General features: G+C 37.9%; 1 protein-coding gene and 1 long non-coding RNA gene across 3 annotated transcripts in view; one reads left to right on the top strand and one right to left on the bottom strand.

The window, feature by feature from the left end:
• DHX29 (DExH-box helicase 29) overlaps positions 1 to 13,952 on the top strand; it is a 48,903-nt gene extending 34,951 nt beyond the window's left edge. Inside the window, exons 19-27 of the mRNA XM_026018737.2 lie at positions 621 to 749; positions 840 to 915; positions 1,647 to 1,871; positions 7,031 to 7,167; positions 7,590 to 7,683; positions 10,328 to 10,630; positions 11,564 to 11,695; positions 12,691 to 12,787; positions 13,628 to 13,952. Of these exons, the coding sequence (XP_025874522.1) occupies positions 621 to 749; positions 840 to 915; positions 1,647 to 1,871; positions 7,031 to 7,167; positions 7,590 to 7,683; positions 10,328 to 10,630; positions 11,564 to 11,695; positions 12,691 to 12,787; positions 13,628 to 13,683 (1,249 nt within the window). The 3' untranslated portion in view covers positions 13,684 to 13,952. The remainder of the gene's footprint in view (positions 1 to 620; positions 750 to 839; positions 916 to 1,646; positions 1,872 to 7,030; positions 7,168 to 7,589; positions 7,684 to 10,327; positions 10,631 to 11,563; positions 11,696 to 12,690; positions 12,788 to 13,627) is intronic.
• The window catches only part of LOC140597941 (uncharacterized), a 34,782-nt gene continuing 18,006 nt past the window's right edge, over positions 557 to 17,332 (bottom strand). The window contains exons 3-4 of one of the 2 annotated variants that reach the window (XR_012000013.1): positions 14,068 to 14,133; positions 557 to 757 (exon numbers count right to left, since the gene is read on the bottom strand). This is a non-coding gene — a long non-coding RNA (uncharacterized lncRNA). The remainder of the gene's footprint in view (positions 758 to 14,067; positions 14,134 to 17,332) is intronic. The other variant, XR_012000012.1, reaches the window with a different exon arrangement.

The following is a 17,332-nucleotide window of genomic DNA, read 5'->3' as shown; positions in this document are numbered from 1 at the left end:
CTATAATGTTGAGCAAGTGATAATAAGACCAGTAAGTATAATCATCAATCCCCTCATATGTAAATGGAGAAAATGAGTATTTTTCATAATTGAAAGTATCTGGTATAGTAATTGGCACTTTATAGGTAATCTTACCTGAATCTGAATAAAAAGATTACTATTTTATAAATAGTAATGTTTGTATTTTAATGTTTGTATTGCAAAAACAGACAGGACCACCTTGGTAGTCTCTCCCTGTATTGGGAAACTTTAGCAATATTTGGCAATGCATATGACTACTAAGAGGCATTAAACTCTTTCAAAGAATTCTTGTTGCATAATTGATAGGCATTTCATTAAAACACCTTCCATGGTCAGATTAATTTGGGAAAGGGTAAATTAAGTTAAATAGGTTTTTCCCTTGTAGAGGTATCTAAAGCTTTTACTTTGATAGTATGAGATTTAATTTGTGAAGTGCTAAATTACTTAAATACAAAACATGACTTGAAAAATAGTGGTCCACAATTATGATAGATTTTTTTTAGCCTGTCTTCAATGTAATTTTAACAATCACCTATTTCCAGCTTTTTTCAGATTTTTATTTAAGTCCTTTGAACATTCTCTCCTAAAACTTTCTTCAGGTACCATGAAAGCAGTCAGATGAGTTCTTTGGTTGAGACGTTTGTCAGTAAAGCAAGTGCTCTGCAGCGCCAGGGAAGAGCTGGGAGGGTCCGAGATGGCTTCTGCTTCCGGATGTACACAAGAGAAAGGTATGACACTGCATTGGAAATAAAAGATACATCAGTCATTATAGTGTGGCATTTCTGATAATAGGTGAAGTATTTAATATTATTTTTCAGATTTGAAGGCTTTATGGACTATTCTGTCCCAGAAATCTTGCGTGTGCCTTTGGAGGAATTATGTCTTCATATTATGGTAATCCCACAGGGACTCAAATGCTGTTTTCTCATTCTTTACTCCTTTCTAAAAAAGAAAAAAAAAAAAACAGAAGACTTAAACTTCTTTTACTCTGTGTTCTACATTTTCAATCATTTTATTTACTCTCGAGTAAATACTCCCTCCCCCATGTTTTTATAAGTAACCCACTGTGCTTAAATTCTACCACAGGCACTCACCCTTAATAGACTAACAGTAGGTCTCAACTGGGAATAATGTTGCTCACTAGGGATCACTTGGCCATGTCTTCAGACATTTTTGGTTGCCAGAACTGGGGGGAGGAGGAGGCCATGCTACATGGGCATTTATAGGTAGAGGCCAGGGACTACCCCTAAACATTCTATATGGCACAGCACAGTCCCTTAAAGAATTATCTGGCCCAAAAGAACAATGCTGAGATTGAGAAACCCTGACCTAGACCAAGGGCTTCCTAGTCTGAAAGATCTATAATATCCTTCAGTTCTTAGATTTTGACTTTGCAAAAATCTGGAATGAAGAAACTAAAAATATGGACTAGAAGATCTCATCCTCACACCAATCCTTAACACACATACACAGTCTCTCACACGCTCCCAGTTATAAGAAAAAATAAGATAGCCTTACTCAGATACTTATGTTTCTTTGCTTAGAATTTAGTTCCAATTTGACCATCTCTTTGATCAATTCTTTCTAATAACATACTGATTTATCACTCTTTTTTTAATGTGCAGAAATGCAATCTTGGTTCTCCTGAAGATTTCCTCTCCAAAGCCTTAGATCCTCCTCAGCTTCAAGTAATCAGCAATGCAATGAATTTACTCCGAAAAATTGGAGCATGTGAATTAAATGAGCCTACACTGACACCACTGGGCCAACACCTTGCAGCTTTGCCTGTGAATGTCAAGATTGGCAAGATGCTCATTTTTGGTGCCATATTTGGCTGCCTTGACCCAGTGGTAAGATGAATGTTGCTCTTGCTTCTTCACTTTAACTATCATTTGGGCTGAGAAATTACTAAGTTTGGAAATAATTTTTAACTTTTTATAGTTATATACAAGGTAATATTTATTCATTTCCTTAAGTATACTACCGTAGGTACTATTTTGTAAATGGGTTTGGCTTGTCTAGACTTTTACTGTCAAAAATCCCACTTGAAATATTTAATTGAATACATAGATTTTTTTTTCCCCCTTGAGAGATGAAGCAAGCTGGAGGGGGATGTGGACAGAAAGAGAAAATCTTAAGCAGGCATCACTTCCAGCACAGAGCCTGACCGGGGTTCCTTCCTATGACCCTGAGCTAAAATCAAGTGTCCAATGCTCAATCAACTGGCCACCCAGGCGCCCCTTTATAGTAGATGATTCTTAGAAAGCTTTGAGCTCCACAGACTTTTCTATGAAGAATCAAACTCTTTCTTTCTTCTCTTTTTCTACATTGTCTCTCTCTCTGAGCCAGCAATTACTAGCATTTCTATTTTATTTTTTTTTAATTTTTTTTTTTAATTTTTATTTACTTATGATAGTCACACAGAGAGAGAGAGAGAGAGAGAGAGAGAGAGAGGCAGAGACACAGGCAGAGGGAGAAGCAGGCTCCATGCACCGGGAGCCTGATGTGGGATTCGATCCCGGGTCTCCAGGATCGTGCCCTGGGCCAAAGGCAGGCGCCAAACCGCTGCGCTACCCAGGGATCCCATCCTGCATTTCTATTTTATCAAATTATTCAGAGTTAACTAATTTTGTGCCTCTTTCTGAATCTTGGGGCTCATATACCTGCATCATTTTAACTTTCCAGTATTACCAGTCTGTGGCCTTTTCTGGGACTACAAATCAGGCTGTTTAAAAATAGAATGAAGAGAGTGTAACATACTCTAATCTAGTCTGTTGCTCTAGTATTAGGAATACTCACTAAAATTGTGGTGAGTCCAAAAAATAACCTCTGTCCTGATAATTGATCTAAAAAACTTTAACAACCACAAATGGGTCATGAGGCACTCCAAATTATTTTTAAATTATTTAAAGAGCATTTCAGGCAATGGAAATTGAGTAGGTTAAAAGTCAAGACAGATGAGCTGTGGTTCTGGGATTGCTTCTAACTGTGTGACAAACTATAAATCCCTATACACAAACTCAGGTTTTTGTCTTTGATTCTGATGTGACCTCCTCAAAGATTGATAAACCCCTTGGCTAGACTTACCAAAAAAAAAAAAGAGAAAGGGCCCAAATAAGAGGAAAGATCACAACCAACACTGAAGAAATACAATTATAAAAACATATTATAAGCAACTATATGCCAACAAATTAGGCAACCTGGAAGAAGTGGATGCATTCCAGAGACATATAAACTACCAAAATTGAAACAAAGAAATAGAAAATCTGAACAGACCCCAAACCAGGAAGGATATTGAAGCAGTCCTCAAAAACCTCCCAACAAACAAGAGTTCAGGGCCAGATGGCTTTCCAGGGGAATTCCACCAAACATTTAAAGAATTAATACCTATTCTGAAGCTATTTCAAAAACTAAAAGTGGAAGGAAAACTTCCAAACTCATTCTATGAAGCCAGTATCACCTTGATCCCACCAAAAAGGAGAATTATAGACCAATATTCCGGACAAACATGGATGCCAAAATCCTCACCAAAATACTAGCCAGTTAGGATCCAACAAGTACATTAAGAGGATCATTCACCACGACCAAGTGGGATTTATTCCTGGGCTGTAAGGGTGGTTCAACATCTACAAATCAGTGTGGTACACTACATTAATAAATGAAAGGACAAGAGCCATATGATCCTCTCATTAAATGCAGAAAAAGGATTTGACAAAGTACATCATCTTTTTTTTTTTTAAGAATTTGTTTATTCATGAGAGAGACAAAGGCAGAGACATAGGAAGAGGGAGAAGCAGGTTCCATGCAGAGAGCCCGATGCGAGACTTGATCCCAGGACCCTCAGATCACGCCCTGAGCCAAGGGCAGACGCTCAAACGCTGAGCCACCGAGGCGTGTCTCTCTCTCTCTCTCTCTCTCTCTCTCTCTTTTTTTTTTTTTTTTAAGAAGTACAGCATCTTTTTTTGATTAAAACTCTTCGTGGTGTAGGGATAGAGGGAACATACCTTAGAATCATAAAAGCCATCTACAAAGAGCCCACGGTGATTATCATTCTCAATGGGGAAAACAGAACTTTTTCCCCTAACGTCAGGAACATAGCAGCGATGTCCACTACCACCACTGCTGTTCAATGTAGTACTAGAAGTCCTTGCCTCAGCAATCAGACAAAAGAAATAAAAAAGCATCCAAATTGGCAAGAAGTCAACCTCTTACTCTGCATATGACCTGATACTCTATATGGAAAACCCAAAGACTCTACCTCAAAATTGTTAGAACTCATACAGGAGTTTAGCAGCATGGCAGGATATAAAATCAATGCACAGAAATCAGTCTTTTCTATACACTATCTATACACTTTTCTATACACAATACAATCAGCATTTCTATACACTAAGACAGAAGAAAGAGAAACTAAGGAGTCAGTCCCATTTACAGTTGCACCCAAAACCATAAGATAACCTAGGAATAAACCTATCCAAAGAGGCAAAAGATCTGTACTCAGAAAACTATAGAACACTTATGAAAGAAATTGAGGAAGACACAAAGACATAGGAAAACATTCCATGCTGGTCGATTGGAAGAACAAATATGTTAAAATGTCTATGCTACCTAGAGGAATCTATACATTCAATGCAATCCCTATCAAAATACCATCAACTTACATCACAAAGTTGGAACAAATAATCCTAAAATTTGTATGGAACCAGAAAAGACCACAAATAGCCAAAGGAATATTGAAAAAGAAAACTAGAACCGGGGATCCCTGGGTGGCGCAGCGGTTTGGCGCCTGCTTTTGGCCCAGGGCGCGATCCTGGAGACTCGGGATCGAATCCCACATCGGGCTCCCGGTGCATGGAGCCTGCTTCTCCCTCTGCCTATGTCTCTGCCTCTCTCTCTCTCTCACTGTGTGCCTATCATAAATAAATAAAATTAAAAAAAAAAAAAAAGAAAACTAGAACCGATAGCATCACAATTCTAGACTTCAAGCTCTGTTACAAAGCTATAATCATCAAGACAGTATGGTACTAGCACAAAAACAGACACAAAGATCAATGGAACAGAATAGAGAACCCAGAAATGGACCCTCAACTCTGTGGTCAACTCATCTTCGACAAAGCAGGAAAGAATATCCAGTGGAAAAAAGATGGTGTCTTCAACAAATGGTGTTGGGAAAATTGGGACAGACACATGGAGAAGAATGAAACTGGACCATTTCCTCATACCATACACAAAAATAGACTCAAAATGGATGAAAGACCTAAATGTGATACAGGAATCCATCAAAATCATAGAGGAGAACATAGGGAGCAACCTCTGTGACCTTGGCTGCAGCAACTTCTTGCTAGACACATCTCCAAAGGCAAGGGAAACAAGGAAAACAGGAACTATTAGGACTTCATCAGGACTAATATTAGGAATATTAGGACTCATCAGGACTAATATTCCTAATATTAGGAATTGCTTTTACACAGCAAAGGAAACAAGTTGACAAAGTCCAAGGACAGCCAACAGAATGGGAGAAGATATTTGCAAATGACATAAAGGGCTAGTATCCAAAATCTATAAAGAACTTAAAAAAAAAAAAAAAAAAGAACTTATCAAACTCAACACCCAAATAATCCAATCAAGAAATGGGCAGAAGACATGAAGAGACATTTCTCCAAAGAAGACATACAGATGGCCAACAGACACATGAAAAAATGCTCAACATTACTCAGTATCAGGAAAATACAAATCTAGGAAGAGCCCAGATGTCCATGGACAGATGAATGAGTAAAGAGGGGCAGCCCCGGTGGCTCAGTGGTTTAGCGCCACCTTCAGCCCAGGGTATGATCCTGGAGACCTGGGATCAAGTTCCACCTTGGGCTCCCTACATGGAGCCTGCTTCTCTCTCTGCCTATGTGTCTGCCTCTCTCTCTCACTCTGTCATGAATGAATGAATAAATAAATGTTTTAAAAAAATGGGTAAAGAAGATGTGATCTATACACAATGGAATACTACTCAGCCATCAAAAAAATGAAATCTTGCTATTTGCAGTGACGTGATGGAACTAGAGGATATTATGCTAAGCAAAATAAGTTAGAGAAACAATTATCATATGATCTCACTCATGTATGGAATTTAAGAAACAAAACAGGATCATGAGAGAAGAAAAAATAAAATGAAATCAGAGGGGGACAAACCATAAGAGACTCTTAATCATAGGAAACAAACTGAGGGTCACTGGAGGGGATGGGTGTGGGAGGAGGAAGTATCTGGGTAATGAACGTTAAGGAGGGCATGTGATGTAATAAGCACTGGGTATTCTATAAGACTGATAAATCACTGACTTCCACCTCTGAAACCAATAATACATTATATGTTAATTAATTGAATTTAAATAAAATTAAGGGATGCCTGAATGGCTCAGGGGTTGAACAGCTGCCTTCATCTCAGGGCATGATCCCGGTGTCCAGGATTGAGTCCCACATTGGGCTCCTTGTGGGGAGCCTGCTTCTCCCTCTGCCTGTGTCTCTGCCTCTCTCTTTCTCTCTCTCTCTGTGACTATCATAAATTAAAAGAAAAATAAAAATAAAAAATAAAAATAATAAAAATGAAACATAATTTAAAAAGTAGGGATCCCTGGGTGGCGCAGCGGTTTGGCGCCTGCCTTTGGCCTGGGGCGCGATCCTGGAGACCCAGGATCGAATCCCACGTCGGGCTCCCGGTGCATGGAGCCTGCCTCTCCCTCTGCCTGTGTCTCTGCCTCTCTCTCTCTCTCTCTCTGTGTGACTATCATAAATAAATAAAAATTTTTAAAAAAAGTAAATAAGTATGGTCTAAAAGTGATATATTAAAATTACACAGAATGAAGCCCAAAGTAACTAAAATGCAGAACACAATAAAGGTATTGGAAAAGAACAAATATTCAACTTGAAAGTGGGATGGTTTTATGATGTGCTTTCTTTTACAAACCATCCTTCCATGTATACCTCTTTAATGATAAATGTTTTGGTTATTTATGGATAGGCAACACTAGCTGCAGTGATGACCGAGAAGTCTCCTTTTACTACACCAATTGGTCGGAAAGATGAGGCAGATCTTGCAAAATCAGCTTTGGCTATGGCTGATTCAGACCACCTGACGATCTACAACGCGTACCTAGGGTAAAGAAATAATCTAGGTGTTGTCAATAAGTCAATGACCTGAGGTTATTTATTTTTAAAATGGTTTTGATTTTCATTAAAAAGATATATGTAAGATTTACATTCTAATTACTTTATCTGTCAAGGTATAATTACTTCAAAGATTCGTATTTTTATAATCCTTTCTAAAATTCAAAAATATACTTTGTATTGTACCTATATTATCTCATATTTGGAGTTAATAATTTGCTATTCTACACGAAAGAAAAATCTCAGTATCACAGTGCATATTCTTAAATTCAATTAGTAGCTCCTACAACAATTAAGATTCCCCCTCTTTTTTTTTAAAGATCCCCCTCTTAAGTAACTAATTAAAGCTTACTTTAGTAAGTACCTCTGAGAGTTTGAAAACATGTTGAACTTTGGTCATTTTATTTTCCTAGATGGAAGAAAGCACGGCAAGAAGGAGGCTATCGGTCTGAAATAGCATATTGCCGGAGGAACTTTCTGAATAGAACATCACTGTTAACCCTAGAGGTAAGTTTAAAACAGTTTCCTAATTCAGAGCCGTAAGGTTGACTCATAGGGTTTGTTTGGTTTTTTAGAAAAATAAATGCCTAGAATAGTGCTTGACACATAGTACAGATTTAATTTACTGAATTAAAAAATTTGGGGCAGCCTGGGTGGCTCAGTGGTATAGCGCCGCTTTCAGTCCAGAGGGTGATCCTGGAGACCCAGGATCGAGTCCCACGTCGGGCTCCCTGCATGGAGCCTGCTTCTCCCTCTGCCTGTGTCTCTGCCTCTCTCTCTCTGTGTCTATGAATAAATAAATAAAATCTTTCAAAAAAAAAATTGTAATTTTTTGTTTGGTGGTTTCTCCCAATATATAATTTTCTTGTATTACACAGTGATTTAAAATAACATTTAACAGTTTTAGATAATAATCATAAGATGCTTCCAAGGCTTGGAATCTAGTCATTTTTCCTTAGAGCCTTGATTCCTTTTGGTGAAATTATTTTTTATTTTCCTAAATATTAGGCCAGCTACTTAGTTGGTAGCTACTTAGGTAGGATGATAGTTCTGGAAAGGCATCCAGGGCATTGTACCGTACTGTGGCTGATGGTGACCAGATTTATAAATCTGACTTTTGCGACAGAAAATCTAACAGCTGTGCCCATCACTCAGTTTTTTTTTTAAGATTTTATTTATTTATTCATGAAAGAGAGAGAGAGGCAGAGACACAGGCAGAGGGAGAAGCAGGCTCCATGCAGGGAGCCTGATCTGAGACTCAATCCCGGGTCTCCAGGATCACACCCTGAGCTGAAGGCGGCACTAAACCACTGAGCCACCTGGGCTGCCCCATCACTCAGATTTTGACTATTGTTGAGGACCAGAATTATTTCTTGTAAGAGAGAGAGTACAAATATAGTTAAAATATAAAGACAAGTGATAGCAAAAAGCAGAACTCCTCTGCAAATAATTAATGTTCACTGTGCATAGGAAATGGTGTGTAGTACACCATCTAAAGGCAACAGTTTTTACTACAGACATGCTATAAAAGTATTCAGAAAATAATGTATCTCACATAATTCCTCTATTCCGTGCCCATATTTTAAAAGGTTATTTTATTCTCATATAACTTAAACCATTTTTTTGTGTGTGTGATTGAAAATAAAGGCTGAGGTGCAGCCCTGGTGGCTCAGCAGTTTAGCGCCACCTTCAGCCCAGGACGTGATCCTGGAGACCCGGGATCAAGTCCCTCGTCAGGCTCCCTGCATGGAGCCTGCTTCTCCCTCTGCCTATGTCTCTACCTCTCTCTGTCTCCTCTCTGTGTATTCTCATGAATAAATAAATAAAATCTTAAAAAAAGAAAAAAGAAAAGAAAGGCTGAGAAAAGAGCAGGGACATCTCCAATATTGTCCTTCTACAAGTAGATAAAGGGATAAATTGAATAAACAGCTACCTCTGGACCAACTCACTGGGATTCAAGATGTACAGAGCTAAATCAACACTCCTTTTTCTCCACTCCACTTCCTTCCAACTGCCAAGTTGCCTCCTTCTTTCTTTGATCCTTTTCTTCACCTCCCCTGGACTGCAGTGTTTTCTATCTCTTCACCTACCCTGTGGTGTTGTGGCTCTTTGGCCTTTTCTCACCTGGAATCAAAGTCTCTTAAGCCCCAAACCAGAAACCTAAAGGAAATCCTAAATGTAAATGTCCCATTTAATTGCTTGCATCCTGTTTACTTTGAAAAATGCTCACCCTATAGGGGTGAAATCTTATAGGGCTTAAGCCGATTGGTACCTAGTTCCTAAAGGTAGTTAAAGATTTTAGGCAATTTTTTTTAAGATTTTTATTTAGGGCAGCCCGGGTGGCTCAGCGGTTTAGCGCCACCTTTGATCCAGGGCGGGATCCTGGAGACCCGGGATCAAGTCCCACGTCGGGCTCCCTGCATGGAGCCTGCTTCTCCCTCTGCCTGTATCTCTGCCTCTCTATCTCTAATAAATAAATAAAATCTTTTAAAAAATATTTTTAAAATAATTAAAAATATATTTTTATTTATTTATTCATGAGCGACAGAGAGAGAGAGAGGCAGAGACACAGGCAGAGGGAGAAGGAGAAGCAGGCTCCATGCAGAGACCCCAATGTGGGACTCAATCCAGGATTACGCCCTGGGCCGAAGGTGGCGCTAAACCGCTAGGCCAACCAGGCGTCCCATGGGCAACTATTTTAGATTAAATGAAGGTGTAGGTGAGATTCCCAGAGGTGAACAAAGTGAACAAGGTATTTGCAGTCCAGGGTCAAGATTCCTCTCCAGTTCTTCCTCAGTGTTAGCCCTCTGTATGACTGTCTTCATTGAGTGGAGAGAAGACCTACTACTGAAGTAACTAGATTAAGTGCAGATATGATATGTTCAGGCACACTTTTATTCCTCTCACATTTTTGAGATGTTTTATGACATCTAAAATCTTGGGATATGGAAATAGGTAACTCTTCAGTCCTTGATTTACCAGGATCTTTTTTTCCTCCCTTGTTTTATTTGAGCTGTAGTTAACTAAATAATAATTTGGCATCCTATCAATTTTGATAGGAAACAGCAGTATAATATTTTAGAGGGTTATTTGTCGTGTTTCTATTTTAATCAGTAATGATCTTGTCTCTTCTTGACATAAACCAATCCAGGATGTAAAACAGGAGTTGATGAAGTTGGTTAAGGCAGCAGGATTTTCATCATCCACAACATCTAATGACTGGGAAGAAAACAGAACCTCACAGACCCTTTCCTTCCAAGAAGTTGCCCTTCTTAAAGCTGTTCTGGCCGCTGGACTATATGACAACGTGGGGAAGATAATCTATACAAAGTCAGTTGATGTTACAGAAAAGTTGGCTTGCATTGTGGAGACAGCCCAAGGCAAAGCACAAGTACATCCATCCTCAGTAAATCGAGATTTGCAAACTTACGGATGGCTCTTATACCAGGAGAAGGTAAAGTGCTCATTCTTAATTCCACTATTCAGGGCATTTTTCTAGAAGTCAGTTGTAACAAGTTAGGGTGTCCCACAAGTATTATATCTGGTTCGCAAATTGAGCTATTTATTTCTGTACATATTTGAAATCTTATGTGTATAGTTTCTCATAAAAAAAAAAAGTCCTTATTTCTTTCGCTTAAGGAAAGAAAAATATTAAGGTTTCCACTCTGACCATCATCTTTCCTACTTGAGATAAAGACAGTTATAGCAAATAGATATTCTTTAGTAATGTATCAGTTCCCAGAGATTTCACCAAAAGGTACTACCTTAACAGAGAACAAAGACATGTTATATGTGCATTCCAAATAAGGGGGATACAGAATTAGAACTTTATATGATCTGGCAACAGTTTGAGTCACAATGTAACCCAAGATAATTTAAAAGCAATTATTTAGAGATTACCATTTAAAAAAAAATCTTTTATAGCTTGCTATAAAATAACAAGGATCCATAATTTCAAGCACTGGCTCATAAAACCATTAGCCTATAATAAAACTTAAATGTAAAAAATGACGAATTACTGACTAGGGGCCATAGCTGAATATTGGTCTAGAAACCAGACTCTATGAAACAGTTTTATTTTGCAGCTAATTTACAGCATTGGCATTATAAAATTGCTTATTCATAGTTTCATTTATGTTCAAGGTATATAATTCACCCTTGCAATTAATGTTTTAAAGTGGCTTTTAATAGTGTAATTGTACAGATGGCAAATGTGATGATTATAAAGTTGGCAGACTATGCACATATGAGAATATAAAGGCAGCTTTACAAAACTTGTAGGAGTAAATTATAAAAAATGCTTACATGGAACATAAATGAATTTCTTAGATTTTTAGGCTGTGAAGTTTTTGTGTTTTTTTTTTTTCCCCTCTTTATTCCTATGCAGGTAAGGTATACCCGAGTTTATCTGAGGGAAACTACCCTAATAACCCCTTTTCCAGTTTTGCTTTTTGGTGGTGATATCGAAGTTCAACACCGGGAACGTCTTCTTTCTGTTGATGGCTGGATCTATTTTCAGGTACGTGCTACCACTGCTCTCATAACATTAAAATTTTCTACTTGCAGTACTATTGAGGCAGATTTTTAAAATTTTATTGGCATTTGCATAATTTCTTCCTATAATGTGACTTAAAGAGGGAGACTTATTTTATCTCACTTATATTGTTTTAAGTCTGTTTAAATAGGATAATCAAATTATATTGCTATTACAGATTGCATTTATTATCAGTAATAACTTGGCTATGTGTTGTGTACTTCAGTAGTTAATTATACATGGACTATCCCAAATTTAATAACCTAATAACCTTGTTATTAACTTCTGTAGTTTAAATAATTTTCTTAGTTTAAATTATTATTGGCCAAGCAAGACTTAAACCTAGAACTATTTGATCCTCAAACTTAAGTTCCTTCTGCCAATTGTGCCACCTATAAGAAGACATAGACTGAGTGATAGCTTTTAATGAGTATGGTCAAGTTTTTCTCTGGAAAAATTAGACCAATCATCGCTATGGGCAATAAGCTTATTTCTTTGTGACCCCATCAACATTGACCAGCTTAAACAGATCTAATACATTCTGTTACTGTATGCTATCATGATTTGTCTAAGACTGGAGAAGTAAACTTAAATACAACTTTAAAAATAGATGCAGCTGTCTCCAAGAGGACAAGGTGGTAGAAATCATCTAACTGGATTGTGGTCATGGTTGTACAACTGCATAAATATACTAAAAGTCACTGAATTGCACACTTACCTATGAGTATACTTTTAAGGTTAGTAAATTAAATGTCATTAAGCTGTTAATTCCTTCCCCAAAATTGCCGTCTTTACTCCTGCAGAGTTATTGTAAGAGAAGCTACAGAAAGTAATTTGCCTCTATTTTTCTAACAACATTTTATATTAAAGTCAAGATGTGCTAAAGCAAATCATGAGGTATCATGCTTACCTTTATTTATTGAAACACATTCACACTCCCAGGAATTAACTTTGACCCATTTGTCATCTCCTCTCACCAGGCCCCTGTGAAAATAGCTGTAATTTTCAAGCAGCTTAGAGTTCTCATTGATTCTGTTTTAAGAAAAAAGCTTGAAAATCCTAAGATGTCCCTTGAAAGTAAGTATTTGATTATAATGTAAGTAGAAAACCACCTTTTTTTTTTTTTTGAAAACCACCTATTTTTAAACATTGGAGTATATTAGAGCACACTGAAGTCTTACAGTCCATGTGATTAAAAATTTTCATAAAATTTATTTTATGCTGAATTCTGTCAGACTCCCAGACAATGCCTTATTGTTCACAATCTAATTATCCTCCTGATTCTTTTACTCTTTCTTCTTCTAAGCTTCACTTCTAAACTTATGGCCATTTCACAGAAAAAAGGATGGTAAAACTGAGCATTGTAAACTTTGATTATAAGGGACTCTCTGTGAGGTTTCCAGCATGTAACAAAACCTCCTTAGCAAATACTGTAGCCTCTGTTGCTCTGTTTGTCAAATTAATTGGTGTTTGATACTTTTGTTGTGTAGAGAGATCTGTCACTTCCCTATTGACACCTCTCCAGGAGCCTTCCCTGTTAAGTTTTTGTTTCCTTTGGACTAAACATGGAGCAACTGATATCTGAGCCAAGTGAAAAGTTAGGAAACCCTGTCTTAAAGGAATTTTTAAAGAAATAATTCCTTATAAAGGACAGTAGTTACATCGCATCATCTCTGGGCTTTAGCCTGCTTTTTGTCAAAGTAGGTATCAAGTAATTATAACAATAATTAATAATATTTACAGGGCAACATATTCTATTTTGTGGACATCTGTAGATTTAGAGTGAATATTGCTGGTATTAGTATTGTATTCTAATTTAGAAGAATCTTTCAATGAAGAATGCTGTTCACATATGTATACATTGGGAATTCAGCCAGTGATGAATTTGTTGATGGGTTTTTTTTTCCTTCCACTCAGATGACAAGATTCTGCAGATCATTACAGAACTGATAAAAACAGAGAATCATAATTGAAACTTGACATCATGCTCAACTGCTTTCAAAATTAAGATGAAGATATGGACACACACACAAAAAAAGATGAAGATATGGTCATGAAATTATGTGAAAATGGACCATAGCTCAAGTATTTCAATACTTAAATGTTGGTATACTAGCCCTAACTTAAAGGTGGTGGAAAAAGCACATACTTTAAAAATGTGTAATTTTCTAGTTCCTTTTTAATGATAATTATTTGCAGTGTATTTAACCACTACATTTACAATAAATTCTTTGGTATCATCCATGCTTTATTCATCATTATGTGCCTCTGGGCAAGGCCTGTGTCTGTAGCCTCTGTAACTTAGGGTCTTGATTCCTATGTATACATACACCTTATCCTCTACCAGTCCTTCTCACCTGGAGAGTTTAGACCTCCATGACCAGAAGAGAAAATGAGCTCCAAAACCAGTTGTAATTAAATTTCTGTGAAAAGGAACAACTTTAGAAGTCAGTTTAATATTTGATAACCAAAATAAAAACTTACATAAGTATTAATAATAGATACTACCTGTTTACTACACATTAAGATGTACTGCTAGAGAACAGGCAGGAATGGCTACTGCTAGTGATAACCTTGGGATGGACAGCTTACACCATTTTCCTCACTCCTAAGCTTTGGTATCAATGCCCTTAAACCCTTTTTTATACCCATAATTGAGTTAGTAAATCAGGAACTTTGAGATAGTAAACTATGCTTAAATATTTTTCAGGGGCTTCAGTTGTTTCACTGACTGAGAATCTTTTCAAACTCCATTTTGATTACAGAGAGGAATTTTCCCCTCATTTCCAGCCAAAATTGTTGAGGAAATTCAGAAAAAGTCCTGTGTAGACCAAATGGCAGGAATTCTATCTGAAGGAAAAAAGATGAGAATAGGAATCTAGCCCCAAACTGCTTGATTCTCATAACAGGTATTCAGTATTTGTTGATTAATAAATAAAAGAATCTGTAACTTTCACTTTGCAGGTAGAAGTAAAAATACTACTTAGTAGCAGTCTCTAATTTTAACTTTCTGCCTACAGTGTGATAATGGAATTGAGAGCAAAGAGTCGACTATGATTGCAGTTTGGGGTCACTAGCTAATGCCGTTAACAGAACTAGAGATGTCAGAGATCAAAGAGCTAGTTTGGGTGCTAGAGGAAGTTCAGTTTGTGATATGGAGAGAGAAATTGTGGAGTCCTGCAGAACTAATGCTTCCCACCACCTCATGTATGCAAGCTGGTGCCCAAATGGCTTTTATGTATTCAGTCTTTACTCCTCAGAACAACCCTATGAGTAGGCAGTACATTGTCCCCACTGTTCAAATGAGGAAACTAAGGCACACGTGAAATAACTTGCCCAGATCAAAGTGGCAGAGGTGCGATGGCTCTAGAACCATATAAAAATTTCTGAAATATAACAATATCATTATTCCTTTGAAATTGTCAAATAGTGGCATCAGGATTAGGGCCATGGGGTTAGAATCTTCCACAGAGATGTCATGTCATACTTAAAGGTGTGGGAGTGAAGATAAGCACCAAAGGAGAGAGCAGATAAAAGACAACTGAGATTAAAATCTTGCAGAATGCCCTATTTCAAAGTCCATTCACTCCTATCTCCTCAGCTGTTACTCCCACCCAGGCCATGATCTTTCACTTACGTCACTGTAGTAATCTCCAAACTATGCTCTCCCCTTCCTATTCCTCTGTAAACCATTCTCTATAAGAATGAGCTTTTTAATTTTTTTTTTATTTTTCACATTTTAATTCCAGTATAGTTAACATACAGTGTTGTTTTAGTTTCAGAGATATACAATATAGTGACTCGACAGCTCTATACATTACTCAATGTTCATCATGACAAGTACATTCCTTAATCCCCATCACTTATTTCACTCCTTCCCTGACCCACCTCCCCTGTGGTAACCGTCAGTTTGCTCTCTACAGTTAAGAATCTATTCTGGTTGGTCTCTTTTTTCCCTTGTCCATTTGTGTGGTTCCTTTAATTCCCCATGAGTGAAATCACATGGTATTTGTCTTTCTCTGAATTATTTCAGTCAGCATAATACCCTCTGGTTCCATCCATCTTGTTGCAAATGGCAAGATTTCATTCCTTTATAGCTAATACCCCATTGTATACATCTATATTACATCTTTGTAAGAATGATCTTTTAAAATATGCCTATCGCTTAGATGATTTAAACCCTTTCTGGTCTCCCAGGGCCTTTAAAATATAAACTTCTAACCATGACCTACGAAGTTCTGTTCCTCACTGCCCTCCAACTTCCTTTCCTCCTCTCCCAGATTTCTTACAGTGCCCCAGCTACAACAGGCTCCTTTTGAATCCTAGAAGATTCCAAGTGGCTTTTTAAACATTTGCACATGCTATTCTCTGCCATAAAGTACTGCTTGTGTTCTTTACCAGAGACCTTACCCTGCATCAATGCTGTCTCCACAGCCCACCCTACTGATTTCCTCACTGACCAACCTCCCTGAAGTACATGTGCCCTTTTAATTATTATTACAACAGAGTACTTTTCTCAACATGTAACATCTGCTTTCTGACTTCTCCCACTAGACCATCTGCTGCACCACTGTTTTATTCACTAACGTAGACTGGGCACAGTCCCTGGTACATACGGGCATTCAGTCAATGTCTGCTGAATGAATGCATAATGTGTGAGGGAACGGAGAACAAGGAGTATATCAAATATGACTGCAGTTTCTTGTGGATGTCTGAGTTTCTGGAAGCAAGAGTATTGTCAACAAATGTTATGGACTAAGAAAGACTACCATATAAAGAGATCAAACTTTAGAGAGCAGATGAATTAAGGGTGACAAAGAAGGACATGGTTACAGGTCCCACAGCCACCCATACATTTGGAAGATTGACTAGAACTCGCAGGACTCAGAGGCTATAGTTGATTATAGAGAAAGGATACACAACAGGATGAACAAGGGAAGACGACACATCACATAGAATCTGGAGGAATCTACACACAGGCTTCCTACACACGTTGTACAGTCTTTCTGCCCAGAGAAGCCCAGTTGAGATTCAGTCCACAAGTATTTTCCTGGAGGCTTGTCATGTAGGCACAAAGACCAAAATCATAACTACCAAACTTCCAGACTCCCAGAAGGAAAGCAGGTATGAAGTGCCCCCAAGCAGGCAAAACAGTATTATCTGAAAAACATGGAACTTTTCAAAAGCCAAGTGGTCAGGCTCCAGCCAAGAGCCAACCCTGCAAGCAGGCCCTTCTCAAGATAGCAACCAGAGGTCTGCTACGTAAACTCTCCTACACACACCCAAAGCCTAATTTTTAGAGAATGAATACAAACTAAAAGGTTGGTGCACCAGATGAAGAGTACTCTACAGAAGTGATGAGGAAACAAAACCTAACAGGTTGAAGAATGAGATACTTTAGGATGGGAAGATCTCCACTGACTTCTAGACAAAAGAGAGAGAGGTAGAGAGACAGAGGGAGAAGCAGGCTCCACACAAGAAGCCCAATGTGGGACTCGATCCCGGGACCCCAGGATCACACCCTGAGCCAAAGGCAGATGCTTAACCGCTGAGCCACCCAGGTGTCCCTGTGACTTCTAGACAAAATAGAAATAACCAGCAGGCCATAAGAATAATATTAGC

This window comes from Vulpes vulpes, chromosome 2, assembly GCF_048418805.1.
Source record: "Vulpes vulpes isolate BD-2025 chromosome 2, VulVul3, whole genome shotgun sequence".
NCBI classification, from domain to species: Eukaryota; Metazoa; Chordata; class Mammalia; order Carnivora; family Canidae; genus Vulpes; species Vulpes vulpes.
This window is presented reverse-complemented; position numbering and strand designations above follow the sequence as displayed.